This window comes from Cydia pomonella, chromosome 2, assembly GCF_033807575.1.
Source record: "Cydia pomonella isolate Wapato2018A chromosome 2, ilCydPomo1, whole genome shotgun sequence".
Taxonomy (NCBI): domain Eukaryota; kingdom Metazoa; phylum Arthropoda; class Insecta; order Lepidoptera; family Tortricidae; genus Cydia; species Cydia pomonella.
Window position 1 is genome coordinate 7,454,875 of NC_084704.1, and position 17,735 is coordinate 7,472,609.

At 36.2% G+C, this 17,735-nt stretch overlaps 1 protein-coding gene across 1 annotated transcript; it reads left to right on the forward strand.

Moving 5' to 3' along the window:
- The first annotated feature begins 2,960 nt into the window (after window positions 1-2,960).
- On the forward strand, window positions 2,961-16,481 carry LOC133532644 (UDP-glucosyltransferase 2-like). The gene is made up of 9 exons (XM_061871404.1): window positions 2,961-3,095; window positions 4,305-4,451; window positions 8,465-8,570; window positions 10,442-10,631; window positions 10,960-11,154; window positions 11,640-11,862; window positions 14,235-14,454; window positions 15,292-15,511; window positions 15,976-16,481. The coding sequence occupies exons 2-9, from the start codon at window positions 4,305-4,307 to the stop codon at window positions 16,238-16,240; spliced, it is 1,566 nt and encodes a 521-aa protein (XP_061727388.1). The 5' UTR covers window positions 2,961-3,095; the 3' UTR covers window positions 16,241-16,481.
- The last annotated feature ends 1,254 nt before the right edge of the window (window positions 16,482-17,735 follow it).

Sequence of the window (17,735 nt, forward strand, 5' to 3'; positions counted from 1 at the left end):
TATGGTGCCATGCGGCTAAATAAAACTACAAGGAAATTTACAGATACAGCGCCCACGGTAATGTCTCAACAGGGTGCTTAGCCAACATGCCAATCGTTAACGTTCCGTAGCGTAGCGTAGTCACCTCTCTCTTTCACTTTTCCATAACAAATATAATTATAAGAGCGACAGTGACCGTTTAATTTCGTTCTCTACGCACCCAGTAATGCAGCTGCAGTTGCCATCCAAACGTTACCTTAATTCACCTTACTTGTAGTTATTTTTTAAGCCAATCATTTTAGCAGCTCGTTGAAATGCATTTCCGGGCACCTATGGATGTGAACTACTTATCTCTCAGTTTTCCTTTGAGACAGAATCGAAACAAGCACTTATCTAAATGCAACCAGCAAGTGGGTTATGAATAAATGATAGTATTTTCAAAGTTACTTAAGAGACTTTTCATACATAAGCTTATTTTGTCAACATACCTACAGTTATCTATATGATATGAGTAACAATTTGTGCTTTCCAGTTTGGCGAGTACACTAGAGTGCAGTGACTCTTTTCAAACCGGTAATGGCTGCTCAAAATCCAAAAACTTCAGTACAAGCTGTTTTGCAATTGTTATGAATGACCATTTAAGATCACGTGGGTTCACTTCAGGTTCTTTCCTCACTCTCACTGAAAGTAAACGTGAGCAAAGATGGCAATTGCGTGCCAGGGATCACAAACATCATGTTTTTGAATTTAAATTTTTCGTAAATTTTAAGAATAAGAATTTCGATGAGATTGATTAAAAAATAAAATTAACCTTTTTTCATATTAGAGCAAGATCCCAGAGCCTCATGCCTAAAATGAAGGGGATAATGTTTGACATTATCTATGAAAAGGAACCTTATTGTCGATAGCACTTACGCCGCACTGCGTAGCGCGGCGTTGTGTATAATATGGGAGCATCGTTGATAATGGCGTAAGCGCCACCGACAATAAGGTCCCTTTTCATAGATAATGTCACATATAGTGTTAGTATGTACTTTTAATGTCTGCATACTTGCTATATTGGCCCGACGACCAATTGTCCGGTACAAGGTGCTAAAGGTATGTAAAAATATTACTAACTTTTCTTAAATTCTCATGGCTGATTATTAAGTATGTTTCAGAAAATGTGTTAAAAAAATGTACAGTACATATGGTGCTACTTTACCGCACTAGTGCGAAAATTAGCATATTACGTTACTGTGTCGAACATTTAAAGGGCCATATGTACTGTAAAACGTTGTACGATACATGTGCGAATAGGTAATTCGCAACTCGTGTCGATTTCACTCGTTTCGAATTTCCTATTTTTCGCACTTGTATTGTAATGCACTAATAATCAACATAGCCAGACCATTTCCGCCGGCGGTAACTACTCGTATTACCACACGCTTTAAAGCTGTCAAAAAAATATTATAATTTATTAATATTCCCACTCTTGATTTTTACATATGCTACTCAAGAAACAAACAGTGAAACAAAGTGGTCACAACTGGCTGTCAAAATATATTTTGTAACGTTAATATCCACGGGGCGAAATGGAGACGACGCATGGAAAAGTGATCGTCCAGACGACTGCTTTCCTCTTAAGCGAATTTCTAAAAAGGCAAAACAAAAAAATGCTTTTTTATGGGAAAAATAATTATACTGTGTCACTGCAAGGGAGTACATAACATTTTGCAACATAGAGGAAAATCGTTAATGAAATATGCACAACTTGTAGAGTAACTGCATTTAACTATCTTTTACGCAGGCAGGCACGGTAAATACCCGATACGGTTTCTTTGCAAAAAGAGTATGTTTGAGTTACAAGCGCATAGAGGGTTAAAACTGGAAAATATACAACTGTATAGGATTCGTTCAATTTAGTTATCAAACCTTTACAATCTACACGCATCCCAGCCAAAAGATGATACTTTCTATAAGATTTCTTCCTCGCAGAGAGTACTAATGGTGCATCATTAGGACTTTGTTGTTGATTTTTAACCAACTGCTTGGTTTATATGGGTGATATTGCCGCCGTGATATTAGAATTTCTTTGCATACTACGTATTTAAAAGTAAATTGCAAAGAAAAAGTACTTTAATTTTGAAAACATTTTGTAACAATAATTAGTCAAATTAAATTACATGCATGTAAGTGTGCTAGCGTAAGTTGTAGACTTCTGTTTTAAAAATAATAAATATAAGTACAATATCAATTTATATGAATAGTGTTCATAAGAAAATCAATAACAAAATGTATATTTGCGTAAGTATAGTATCAAAGTAGTCTCGAATTGTGTCTATTTCTATATCAACTCTTTACAATCCTGCACCAAACCACACCAAACTATTTCTGTTTAGCCCATTGGTTGAATGGTAGAGAATGCCTTAAGGCGTTAAGTCCGCCATTTGTACTCTTTTTGTAAATTTGTGCAATAAAGTTTAAATAAGTAAATAAAATCAAATTAATTAACTATGTACTAATTAGACTCCATTAATCCTTTTTTCTGCAATTCAAAAGGAATTTCTCACTCAGTCCTTTGACAAATCAGTGCAGACCTTGTTGATTCCATCTAATTGCATTAAATATAATTAATAAAAATTGCCAATTACGACTAGGTACCAAACCAGTTATGATTTGATCCTTATTTATAAAGCTTATACCTAACTATATAAAGCTAAATATATCAGTTAAACGGCAGGTACCTACATAATATACCTTTATTATTTTATAAGGCACATCGTGATAGGCTGAGCGAATCTTAGGCATATCATGCAATTGCGACGTTTCATGATACGTCTAGGAATAGGCCAATTCAAACGTGCACTGACAAATATCGATATTAGAGTCATATAACTTAGCTGTCATTTGCGCGTTCATCTTGCTCAGACTTGCCCGATGTCCGCACAAGTATTATATAAGCCACGAGACGCCCGCTTAAAATTCCGTCATAGTATAGTTAAATCGCTGCCGCTTGATATGTGCACCAGCCCGAGCCTGACGTGATCTCGTCCAATATTTACGGTCGATCAGTGCGCATGGGCACTTCATTTGCGATGCCTGTCAGTTTCCTGTGAGATTACATTTTTATAAAGGTTAGTTTTTATTCATATTCTAATTTGATTATTAATAAAAAAATAATAATAACGACTAGGGAACAAATCAAACTTTTTTGTAAATAAAAATCATTTGTGTTTTTTAAGTAGTCACAGTCACACTGCCATAAATTATACACTAATCCGCCGCGTAAGCTGAAGACGCGGGTTCGCTTCCCGCCTCGCATTAACGATTGAATTTGAGCGATAGTTTTGAATATAGAGATAAAATTTTCTTATTAAAATAACAAATAACAATTTAATAAAACGGGGCTTAACCGTGGTTATAAACAATCGTGTTATAATAGAGAGCTTTTCAGTACCGTGTTTAGGCAACGAAGCTTGCTGAGTTGCCTAAGTTAGGTACGGGATGGAAAAGCTTGATTATATCACTATTGTATACAATACATTTTCTACGAGTCATCTATAATAATATTTTTCTTACTATAAATGATCAATGAAAATTGGTAAGTATCTCAGTAGATAAAAATGTAGTAAGTACAAAAGACATAAACGCGCGACTCCCGCCTCGCACCCCTTTAGTCTTTTTTATGCGAGCGTCGGCACGTGATTAGTATTTTTTTTATAGTTGACTACAGCGTATCGAAGCGAATCTTATAGTTGAGTTGGGAGCCCATACATGAAAAGCACGCAATTATAGTTTAATATACGAAATCTTAATTCAACCATCACAGACGACGAGTAGAAAAACAAAATTGTTTTACTCTGACTAAAGTTGACAACAACATCATCCTTTATACCTATAGCCACCTATAGCCGTGTGCACTTTTCCGAATTACCCGCACTTGTTCTTCTTTGGAACGTCGGAGGAATATTACAAGCTTATAAAATAAGTATTTGATTAATTACAATATTTATGTACTTAGCCAAACAGCTTCAAATACCTAGGGAATCCATGCACACTGAAGGAAGCAGTGAGCAACCGGAAGACTTTGCTAGGATTTGTGGAGGAGCTGGGGTGAGAGTAGCGCTACCTCGTTTCACGCAAAATAGGCACAATTGTTGTCAATTTACGGAGAATGCCCAGCAAAACTAACTAAGTAACCAAATCTAACCTAATGTTCTATTTTGTCGCTCGGTTTTTATGCTCAAATTAGGCACTGACGAATTTTTGTGACGAAGTGGATTAGGAGAAATCATACTAATCATTTAAATTTATACGCTTTTCAATTTCCTTTCTTATTTCAGATGTTACAAAGAATTATCGCCTTAGCAGTTCTGCTTCTGGCGTCAAGCGAAGCGCTTCGGATTCTGGTAGTGTTTCCCATGGCCTCGAAGAGTCATAGTATACTAGGCCATGGCGTAGTCAATCATTTGCTGCAGGCTGGGCATGAGGTGCGCCTTTTTCGATTTTTAACATGCTTTTATTAGGTCGACCTGTATGTAACTAACTACCTAGTATGTAATGGAATCTAAGGTAAGAATTTAACCATCTTCCAAGGACCGTAGCATCATGAAAATTGGTAGCTGTATGTAGTTCTGATGACAATACAATAATATGGCACTGTCGAACTGATCTGATGATGGAGCCGGAAGATGTGAACTGGAACTTCATGATGGAACATCGTATCATAGCTGTGTTTGGATTAGTTAGACAAGTCTTGTAATGAACTTAGACCACGATTAGGTTTCAAGGTCTGATGATGAAGCCGGAAGATAGGCACTGGCATAGCATGATGGAATATCGTATCATAGTCGTGTTTGCACTTGTGAGAAAGGTCACGGAATGGACTTTGAACACGATCAGGTTTCAAGGTTATAACAAACCTATTATATATTGACTTGGAAGTTTTTCAGTCATCTCAAATATATCCTGAGCAAAAAGAACAGCTTAGCCGCGAAATGCATATTTTTGGTTTATACGTGCATTTATAAAAGCGTGTTTTTCTAGTGTTTTTTAAACTATTAATTTATTAACTTTTTATTCGTATGACAATAAGTAATATTTAAGTTTACAAGTAAGGCCAAGATAACTCTTTGCGATTTAAGCGAAGATAGCGACTTGGATAGCACAGACTGTGCAAGTTTTATTTATAAGTCATAATTTCATGGAAGTCTTAACGTTTAAAAGAACACTTGCACAGTCTGTCCTATCAAAATCGCTGCAGAGTTATTTAAGTTATTTTGGTCTTACTCTAATTTTTAATATGTTTCTGATAGTTGGCCACCGAATTCGTACATAACTATTTAGTAGTTTAAAACCCCACTGTTGGATACAAGCGTACTCTCATGCACAAGTGAAATTAGGCTAGACTCCACGCTGGACTAAGAAAGAGAGTTTAAACCTTCAAATTTCCATAAGAGATAAAAGGTAAAATATTATGTAAAATTATATTTAATCCAGGGTTATCCACTAACTCTGGGTTAACCGGTTAAACCCGGAGTTACCAGTACAATTTAACAGTGGGTTAACGGTTAACTCTGAGTTAGTGGTTAGCCACTATTATGACTCCTCTACACGATGGCCCAGCGCTGGACCAGCGAGATGGCCATGCAATGGTTGAGAGCACGCAATATGGAATGGGCCAGATGTAGATGCGTACGCACCATCGCTGACCCACTACCTTTGATGTGCGGACGAAAAACCGACACCGCGGCCATCCCATCGCCATCCCTCTGTGCCATAAGCGATCCGACACCACTACCCTCTCTATTAAATAAGGCTAAACTATACTAAAGTCGCAAAAGTTATAGCTGAGCCCAATCTCAAAGTGTCTAATCTAATAGCAGCCACCCTAGAGTTCCACTACCCATCTTGTAGCTCCATTATCAGATCAATTCATACATCAAATTTTTGTACTGCCATCTGTATTATATTATAATATATATTTGGAAGTTTTTAATCAACAGCTATTAAAATTGCCGTACCTAGGTTAAAAACGACTTGCAAGATTTTATTACATTGTTATACTTCGTTTTTATGTAGCATGGTCAATACGCAAATTTTACCGCAAAAAATACCCGATTTGGAACTTCAAGCTTACTTCTGCGAAGTATTTCTAATGCTAAAAACTAAGAGAGAAGTTAATATACATAAGTGCATATGTGTTAATAATAGGGACCGATGACTGTATTTTAAAGGGTCAATCAGTAAAGAAAATCTTTCCTAGAATCTATAGTACTTAATATAATGGGATAGTACGACCGCAATTCGGTTTTATTTTCCCCTGTTTGAAAGTGTAAACATTTCAATAAAACTTTGCTTGACCTCAATATGGTTTGAATCGCGCTCTCGAAACTTTCTCAAACGATGAATAATTCCAAAACAAATATTCTGCTGAAAACAACGGCTATTTTAAAAGTTACCTTTGAGGAGTTTAAAGGAATAGGTTGGGAGCTCTCCGGTAGTCGGCTTCAAGTCGCAACGAGAAAATCCCTGGTATTTGACGTATAAACCACGAATTTGTTTTAACTAAGTTTTGCATTTCCACCAGTAGTTTTTTTGATAACGAGCCAAAAGTTTAAGGTAAATCAGGGGATTTACTGAGGGGAATTAACTGAGCAGTGTCGACTACTCCCTAGTAGTGCTCAGTTACAACTCCTCCGATACAAAGATGTTCAGAAAAGACACATGAAAAGATGCAACATTGACGCCTCTCGGTGGGAAGGTTTGGCAGCACATCGTCCTGAGTGGCGCAGGCTGGTGCAGGGCAATGTGCGCGATTTCGAGGAGCAACGTAAAGCTGACCTCGACGCTAAACGCGACGAGCTGAAAACGCGCCAGCCTGCGTCCATTCACTACCACTACCTAGCTGGTGTCCTCACGTGCCCTCAATGTGCGCGGGGGTTCACCTCAAAGATCGGCTATGTCAGCCATCTTCGGGCGCATGAGCGCCGAGCTAACTAGGAGTCGAAGTGGTCGCCATGGTCGAAATCGGCCGGAAAGATCATCATCAGTGCTCAGTTAATTGGCAACTTGGCACTTTCAATCAAATTGATTAGCGAAAGACGTATTACAACTAGAGTGATAAGCATTACGACGATTACCTCAGTTACTATCTACCACTGCTGCACTGGTGATACGTCCGTATAACCCGACTCCAACAGGCTTGCCAAATTTAAAACAGCTGAGCAACTCATCTTACAGGTTTTAAGTTAAAGATTTTAAGGATTCGTTCCGAAGGTCGTGAAGTTGGAATCTCGACGCAATGCGCGGTTTAATTATTTTGTCATGAGCGTTCCGACTGAACGTCTAGCGACCTTTAAATCCTTCAACAAGGAAGAGTTTTGGCCAAAGGATGTCAAGTTCCAGCGGTTCCGCGGCGCGTCCTGCTCCCTGACACTGCGAGGTTGTGTAACTCATCGCAACCACAGTGTATTTTGTGGTTTTTAATTTTAAGATATATTGTTTATAATGTGTATGCTAGTTTTAAGGTAGGCTATTAGTTGCCACAAGTAAAATTTTCATTTCATTTAAAAATAAAGCTAGACAAATTTGTTTGCTTGTTTAACGACTATAAATTACGCGCTGCCACTGCTCTTTACCCTTTTTTGTCGAATTCATTCATTGGAAAAGTAAAGTGCAGACTTCCTCACGCAGCATTACTTGCGCGGTTACATTACTTGTGCTTGCCGGCCGTGCAATTTTGCATGATATCAAAATCTCAATAAAATTTTCGAATGAAAATTTGTCACATCAGATTGGATGCGGATTGGAATCAACCACTTGCTTAACCACTCAATCACTCACCTGAGTGCAAACTCGAAAAAATGATAATTGGAATAGATTGTAATCAGACAGAGTCTTACCAAATGGAAGCCGAGGTAAGTTCTCATTTTACACGACCGCAACGAGGGAATGAGTCCCACTCGGCCGCGGGAAGTTTTAATTAGATAGTTCGGAGCGCATCCCAAACCTGTGTTACCTACACCGACTTGCCTAGATAAAACTGTCTCATACTTTGCTGATGTTTTTACACTTTCACATAGTCAAATTAAAATAAACTGGTATTCAGTTAAAGTTATTAAATAACAATAACGTAAACTATTTCCATAATTTACGCTGCGTTAGACACTAGAAAAACATATATGAGTGGTCTATGCCCCGTAGTTCGGATTATAATATGTATCATTCTCTAACAGCTAAACAAAAAGAGATATGCCTTTATGTATATGTAGAATCATTAGACTGTAAAATATCAAACCTCAACAATTCGCGTTCAAAAGTATTCCAAGGTGGCAGATACTTTTGCCATAGTTGTATGTAAATTGACACAAATTTAACATTTTCCTCTCCAAAAGTAAGTCTCCAATACGTATCGGCAACACAAAATGAAGAGTTCCATACCTTGAGGGATTTTATTGAGTAAGTATGTAATTACGTGCTTACAGTTTGTTTCGTGTTTCAGGTCGTTCACGTTACTGGTTTTCCACGTGACAAACCGGAGCTAAAACTAAAAGAGATCATCGTTCCTAACATCTTCATGGCAATTGCTAAAGAAGATCCGGCGGGATGTAAGATATCTACTGAATAATTTAGAATAATAAAGTAGCTGAATAAGGTAGGCCACTGATGGATAACCAAGTTTCCAAAATGAAATGACACTTTATTAAATATTGAATTACAAAGAGCTCGACGCTTTTCGTGTTCGCGTAACAATTCATAGCAGCTTCACCCAACTTTAGAAACCGCTGCATTATAGTTTTTTTTTTCACGATTAGGTTATACTGCTTCCCATCTCTTTAACCAAATAGATTATATATCAATAATATGTCCCAAATAGATTGTCAACCTCTTATGTGCATCCATGCAGTCATTATGATATTTTCAAAATTGGATCGTAAGCTTAAAATATTAGCGTGCGAAGAGTAAATTATGCCAACCGATACATTTGATACTTGGTAAAATTAAACAAGTAATTATTTGTTAAACAATAACTTGCAAAAAAAAGAGTATTACTATTTGAGCAAAATAGTTCGCTACCTAAGAGTATCCAGACTGAAGTATAATTTTTAACATTAGTTAAAAACCCTCTTTTCTTCATTTTGAACAAGTATGACATTTGGAGAAGCATATATTGGTCAAACATCAGACAATAATTATCCGTTACCTACTAATCCAATAAGCCGTTCTGCAATATTAAACAATAAATTGCGGGTGGTATGAATTGCATAGTAGGAAAGCCTGGGTAACGTCTAGAGCAAACTTATTTTGGTACAATGTACATGATATTGCATAAGAGATATTTATTTATTTATTTATTTGCATGATTGATGAATAAAAAGTCTATTTTCCAGTAAAGCAATTTACTTCCATTTTCTAATACTAATAATTGGCTCAACTCTCGTATCTGCCGATCTTAATCCATGTTGGTGACTAAAAATTTCATCAATAACAGCAATAATTACAATACATGTATTGGGATTTAAGAGTATAATGTATTATCTCTAGTTATTTTAATAATACATACACACTTTAGTTTGTTTAGTCATAAATTATTGGAAACTGGAATTTTTTTCTTGTACCGCAATATATGTCGTATAACGTACTTATGTTATTTTCCTGTTTGTGTCAAAAGTATTTACATGCTCTGTACAACGTTCTCTTCAGTTCTCAACCTGATGAAATAGGTATAGGTACTTATTCAATATTACGCACCGTACCTACCTATTCCATAAATATTAATATCACAGTATCACCGCTTGTGAGGCATTATATTAACTAATTGCCTTTGTGAATTACCAGGCACTAGTGGTATGTTACATCACATTTTTAGCATAATCTTTTGAAATTGCTAAAATTATCGAAAATAAATCTCCGATATTGGATTTCGTATGGTAATTTGGTGATGTAGAGAGTGCCCTATGGTGTCAAGTCCGCCATTTTTGCATTAAGTTTTTTTAGCAATAAAGATTTCTTATATCTTTTTAAAAACCTATCTGGTCTAGTGGATATTAGTGACCCTGCCAATGAAGCCGATGGCCCCGGGTTAAAAATCCTGGTAAGGACATTTATTTGTGTGATGAGTACGGATATTTGTTCCTTAATCATGGGTGTTTTGTATGTATTTAAGAATATATTCTTAGCATCTTCGTCTAAGTACCCACAACATAAGCCTTATTGAGCTTACTGTGGGACTTAGTCAATTTGTGTAATAATGTCTAATGTTTATTTATATGAATATATTCTTAGCATCTTTGTCTAAGTACCCACAACATAAGCCTTATTGAGCTTACTGTGGGACTTAGTCAATTTGTGTAATAATGTCTAATATTTATTTATATGAATAAATAAACACATAAAAACATCAGACAATGAAAAAAGGCTCTAAGAGGAGTCCCAGTGCTCATCGATCACTCAAACGTAAAACTTTGACTTTTTCCAGTCGCAGCGTTCAATTTGCAAAACATAGCTAACTCGGGAAACCCCGGTGCATCATCGTTTTTCTTCAACATAGTGTTCAACTTTCACAAACTATTTTTTGAAGAACCAAATATTGTGGAGTTTCTCAGTGATCCGCAAGAGAAGTTCGATGCAGTTATTATCGAGTGGTTCTTTTCTGATGTAATTGCCGGGTGAGTTCAACTTCTTTTTAGTAAGCAAAATTAGAAGACTTATTTTTAGGGTTCCGTTCCGTACCAAGAAGGTAAAAAGGAACCCTTATTTCTGACCTAAAACCTGAACTGAAAAACCCACACATTACACACATAAGGTCGTAAAAATTAGTTAGTCAATTTGCCAATAGATGACGCTGTATACACCTTATATACTTATAAGTACTTTATATACTTCAGGTCAAAACTCGATCATGTTTATAGTTGCAAGAGATAATCGAAAGTTTGTACGGAACCTGGGGGAGTTAAACAAATACGTACTCGACCTGATTTTTTTCTTGCATTTCAGTATTGCACCTCTATTCCAATGCCCGTTGATATGGGTGGGTTCCACGGAAGCCCACTGGCAGGTGTTGAAGCTAGTGGATGGTGTCACCAATCCGTCGTACAACGCTGACGTATTCTCGGCGAACACACCGCCTCTAACCTTCTGGCAGCGAGTAGAAGAACTTTGGACCATGGTCAAAAGAATTTTTATAACCAGGTATGGCATTATTGTACACATCGGCGGCCAATCGAAAAATTAGGCAGATCATGAAATTCGGCATATCGTGAAACGTGAAAATCATTGTCTCGGTTCTGAGTCGACGGCGCCCCTTATAGCAGGGGTCCTATTTCTGGATGGTTTGCCCTTTGGGCATCTGAAGCAACTTAACGAACCTATCCTACCTATTGGTTTAATATGACAATCGTCAAAACATTTTATGGGAACTTTATAATCTGCCTAATTTTACAATCGGCCGCCGACATACATAACATAAATATGAGGGAAATTAAATCTATTTTACTGAAGCGTAAGATTCCGGATTCCCGTACATTCTATTCTACATCATAGCTATGAGCTACATATGAGCTATGAACTATGATATATATTTTCCTGTTGTTTAGAATAGGTATAATATATATAATTATACGCACCTACATTTACCGTTTTTATGTTAATCTTAGACAATTTTTCCTTGTTTTCAGCTTCATTATTACTCCCAAAGAAAAAACATTATATGATTCCTTCTATTCAAAAATAGCTGCTTTACGAGGAGTAAATATGCCTTCATACGACGAAGCTGTATACAATGGATCATTCCTCCTACTGAATTCACATCCGTCAATTGGGACTCCGTTTAATTTGCCGGAAAGCGCAAAATATGTGGGAGGATACCACATAGATAGCAAAGTGCCACCTTTACCAGAAGTAAGAACTTTATTAAGAAAAATCTTATGTAATTATTTAAATTATTTTGGCTTTTCGAATTGATGCAAAGAGCGGAATTTAAAAGCACGATGTGTGTAACTAACACAATAATCGGTGAAATTAATCAAACAAGATATGAGTTTATAAAGCACAGATCCTAGAAGTTCCCAATCAGTTTACATCAATTTTAATTTAATCCGAAATATCTGAAACTTGTAATCAATGTGAGAGTAAAATCTGATTTAATAACGTGAAATATATCTCTGCAGAATTCCGTGCGACGAATCATCATATTTCTGAAAGAAATTGCATTACCCCCGAATGCTTCCTGGAAAACATTGCATTTGGAATTCGGATACGTAGTCTGTTAACGAACACTAGTAAGTATCGCTTGGCTGAATTGAAATACTAAGATTTTTCGTTCAGTATAAGATGAACATTTGATTTGATTTAAAAGAAGATGTACATTTGTGATTAAACTTGAAATTGGCGTGTCTCTAAAAGCATAATATATGATAATTATGCTTTTTAAACGCTTGTGCGTGCGTCTTCTTCGATACTACTGTAGTGAAATGATTCTTTTTCGGTGGACAATGCTCGAAAGATAGTAGTAAATAATTTGTCTACAGGTCCATCATACCTATAAGTGTTTAGTAAAATGTACCCTGTAGGGCCCTACAAATTATATAAAAAAGCCAACAATTGACAGACTCTAAAGGATGTTATAATTTAGATGTATCCTGCACTGCAGAACCATTTTCTTTAAAAGTTTGCTGACCTTTTGAGAAGGTTAATTAGTATTATTACTCATTGCAAGGGTACTTGCAAAATTATGTGCTACATAAAGTAAGTAAATAAACATAGTAAATAAATACCTACTAATTACAATCGTTAAATAATATTTATCATATTATCCTAAATTGTATTCTAGACTTGGTAATGTGCATGCGATTGATATGTAAGGGAAATATTATTTTAGGTAAATATTATTCAGCCCAAAATTAAACTCTTCTACTAAAAAATAATTGCACAATAAAATCAATTACTTGGTACTAAATATGTCGATATAAGGAATCACTGAAGCCTAACTTAATTAATTACTAAAATAAATATTTTACCTACTTTAAATTACCTTTGTAGGGCTCACTATATATACAAAAAAACATCATTAGATAATTCCAATAATTAAATGCTAGTAATGATACCCAGTATCAAACATTTTGTCTTGCCATAACGTTAGAAGGTTGCGATATATATGCGATCGCATTCAGGTATTTCCTGTATGTTCTCAGTACAGTTCCCAGAGGAGTCGTGCAGATCATCGCACTTAAGCTATTTAATTTAGCAAAGATAAGAGCCCGCTGTTCCCAGAGGTGTCTATTGATCGTTACTCAAGGGAAAGGAAAATTTTGTATGCCAGTAAACATTAATTTGTCCCTGCAATCCCCCAAGGTTCGAACAAAGAGATAGAAGTACGGAATGCGGCAAATTATTTTTAAAATTCAGCTCGGCATGGGGAGCTGACACAGTAAAGTTAGTGAGATGTTGCTCCTGCAATCCTGTGGGACCACGTATAGCACTTCTTTTACCTATTGCAATTTGAGGAGGAGCTGTGCCAAATTTAGATTTACACGTGCTTTTGCACTATTTATGAAACAACGCACATCTCAGGATTGTTACACCATGAAGGATTTCTATAGACGTTTTCAGTAATACAATAAATAAAATAGCACCTCACCAACAAAGCAAAAATATCACAACGAACGTGGTGATCATTTCAGGGCTTATGAAGTCCATCTATTCGTCAAGATTTTGTACCCAATAGGCACATACAAATATCTTGATTCAAACACAATGTAATTTGTTTGAAATGAGATATTAACATTTTATGAGCAAAATCGAGGTTAATTATTGAATTACTAATATTGTAATATAATGATATACTGATAAATAGCTGGATTAGCCTTGAAATACAATGAAGCTCTGAAGATCATTGCATAAATGCTATACTATTTATAAATGAATATAATAATAGCTATTTTTGGCATCCGAACTTATTAGATCTATAACAGACCTTGAACATGACATTGAAGAAATAAATTTATTAAATGAGAAATTTATAATAACTTATTCCTCGAAAACAATTTACCTACTTACAACATTACGAAAATGTAAAGTGGATCCAGGTATTTTTTCCGAGTTTTATCACTCACCCAGGTGTTGTGGATTTGAAGAACAATAATATAACTGGCAGTTAACAATTTCAATACAACGAAATATGCAGCAGGTCGTGCAAAAACGAATATAAAGCGTAAACGAATATTAATGGACGACACAAATGGTACATTTCACGAATAAAACATATTTTTCAGGATCTCCAAAAGTTGATGGACAATGTCAAACACGGGGTCATATACTTCAGCATGGGCTCAAATTTGAAGAGCGTCGACATGTCAACAGCGATGAGGGAGTCCCTATTACAAATGTTTGCCAAGCTCAAACAAACAGTCATATGGAAATTCGAGGGCGAACTCGATAATGTTCCGTCAAATATTCATCTCGTCAAGTGGGCACCGCAACAGAGCATTTTTTGTAAGTAAATGGACCTTGTGTTTTTAAGGTAAAGGTCGTTTGTTATTATCTGGTTCAGTCTTATGCACGAACACCTTGTTTAGTGTCATTTTGTACATTTAGGTTTTTTTTTTTACAGAAAGTAATAAAACATTTTTTGTAGGTGTTATCTAGGTATTCTTTTGGTTTGATAATTCACTAAAGTCTAATAACGTGGAAATACTCCCATGGCCCACCTGGGTGCACCCAGTTATTTGTGTTACAGTAGTTGCTCTATATAAGCACTACCAAAATATACTTTGCAATTTACGACAATATTCAACGCAACTTCGTATTGAAGACTACCAATTTTGTTCAAGTAAATACTTGTCTTCATTGGTGCTCACATGCTGCCACCTACACATTCTGACTAAAACTAGAACACTCGTAGCTTGAGTTCCAAGTGTTCCAACATACAGTTCAATGTTGTTGGGAATACGGTAGTATTACAGAAATAAACTAGATGTCGCTGATTATCACTATTTCACAAATAAACTAGGTGGCGCTGAATATTACTATTTCCGACATTGGCAAATTTTCCGTGACATAATCTTTAAGTAATAGAAAAACTTCACAAAACAGTTTGCAATACCGTTAAAATTATTTACGACCATAGTGCATCTACACGCGCTGCAACATCATGTTTAATAACTGTAGAAAGAGATGACTAGTCGTATTAGCACTCATGATGCTAATAACGTAATAACAACGTAGCCCAGAACAATAAAAAATATTTTGACGTATGAGTAGTGTTTAGTGTTGATACTGTACCTACACTGTTACAATGCATAATAAGATTAATAAGTATGTACGTTTCAGCTCATCCCAACCTAAAATTCTTTATAACTCATGGCGGTCAACTATCCACTACTGAGGCCATACACTACGGAGTGCCCGTGATCGGCATCCCGGTGTTAGGAGACCAGTACGTGAACATGGAGGCTGTCGTGCGGAAAGGTTTCGGTATCAAGATCCGCCTGGCCGAGAATATGGCCGAAGATATTTATGTCGCGATCCAGGAGATGCTATCGAATTCATCGTAAGCTATATATTTGCACACTGGCTAATAACTATTGATGAATATTTGAACAAGTTTGACCTAAAATAAATTTTATAAAACGTTTTAACGTCGATATCTTAACTCCAGCAATGGCAGCATGGTTCCATTTTTATCACTAGTCACTATATACACCTCACTTTCGCGCTTGTTTACATACTTGTTAGAACGTCACAGCCATGGTGATAAATAATAAAGAGCCGGCCATATTAGCCCTACAGGAAACAAACACTAAGCTTGTAGTTGAAAGTATGGTCCTTCGAGCCAGATTTTTTATAAACGATTACAGTGAAAAATAGTTTTCGATGTAAAAATTTAAGTAAAACATTTGTACAGATACGGCAAGAATTTCTGCTACTCCTATAGTTTTTTTTTTGTCCAAAATAGCACTCTGTAGTCACCTCGGTATGTGTTTAGCTTTATATAAGGTTTCTTATTTTTCTTAGGTACAAGCAAAAGGCAAAGGAAATATCCCAGATATACCACGACCGTCTAGTACCCCCGGGCGCGGAGCTGGTGCACTGGGTGGAGCACGTGGTGCGCACGTGCGGCGCGCCGCATCTGCGCTCCCCCGCGCTGCTGCTGCCCTGGTACCAGAAGATGTACTTAGATCTCGGTGTATTAATTTTATTCGCTGTTTTGATACTAATAAGTTGTATTCCGAAAAAAACAAAACAGACCACACTAAAAATGAAGGAAAAGAAAAAATAGACATACCTTACATTGTATTGTATTTATTACCTACCTAATTTTGTACATGTATATGTCACCGTAAAATTGTAAACATTCATCAGTTTAAAATCCCACTAATTAAATTACTTATACACTAACGGTAGGTAAATTACAAACCAACATATAACCTTTTTAACGTTAGATTGTAATCTAACAGGTGCACAATCTTTCTGTGTCACATACATTGTTTAATAAATGTAGGTAATTCAAGATCAACAAATTCATGCATTCTCATTTACAAATAACCAGCTTCCACTCTTCAGACTTAAACAATGCATAGAGTATGCAATGCAAGTGATGTGTGGATGGTACGCGTAAGTTGGGGAATCCGAAATCACGTCTCATTACGCATCTAAGTAGTTCAAATTCAAATCATTTTCGAACACGAAATGCGCGGGAGACGCGGGGGCCGTTTTAGTTTGATTTGTTTTATTGATTAGTGATTACTGATTAGCTTTTGCTTAGTATGGCAAAGTGTAAGTTTTTCATTAATTACGGAGCATGCAGCATGGGTCGTACAAGTGCATATACAGCGACGGTAGACATTTATAGAAAATGTGATATTCAAATATTATCAGCATTCTTTTTATTTTTATAAGTTATTATTTTTATTTAATTTTTTTTTATTGGTATTCTGCCGCTGGACATTCTATATAATTATTACACTATTCCATGGCTCTCCAAATAGATCAGAAAGCATAAAATTGATTCTGATTCAAATTGATTGCACGGTATACTGACAATGACCATGGATAGATAGTAATTAAGCCTTCAAGAAACGCACATACGTTTGTGGTCACGATTACCTAATTATTAGAGCAAATCAAAATGAGATTACTGAATCAATTCAAACCAATGAATCATGACCGAAAACTGGCCTAGATAATTAATTATTACCGCGCCTTATATTTATTAAATAGCAAGTCAGACACTAAGCGATTTAAGTATACATGTACCATGTTCTGCGCTTGCACTCAAAAGTAACTAAAAAATATTTGGAAATTATTAAATATCATTCAGGAGAAAACAAACATTTATAAAGTTTGACAAGACCCAAAGTTTATGACATCAATCCCGGTTGTGAGGCCGTTGTGCGGAAAAGGCTTGCGGTCCAATTCGAACAATGCACATGAGATGTCACAGCAATACTATACCGATCTGTCAGTGTCAAGTGACGTTTTTGGTTGAAAAATAGCGTTGAAAAAATCGGTATCGTAACGCTGTGACATCTTATAAGCATTGTTTGGGTTAGGACGTTGGTGCCTATCAAGATAGCGAGTCAAGAGACGCTGGAAAAACATAACCTTTACATAAAATGACCCATTTATCACTTGGTCCATAACATATACACTGAAATCTTGACCGCAATTATTGCCATTGTTCAGTTACACAACTCGAGACACAATATATATACAAGTAAAGGACGAAGGAAATATCCCAGATAGGTAGTTATATCACGACTGTCCGGTGCTCC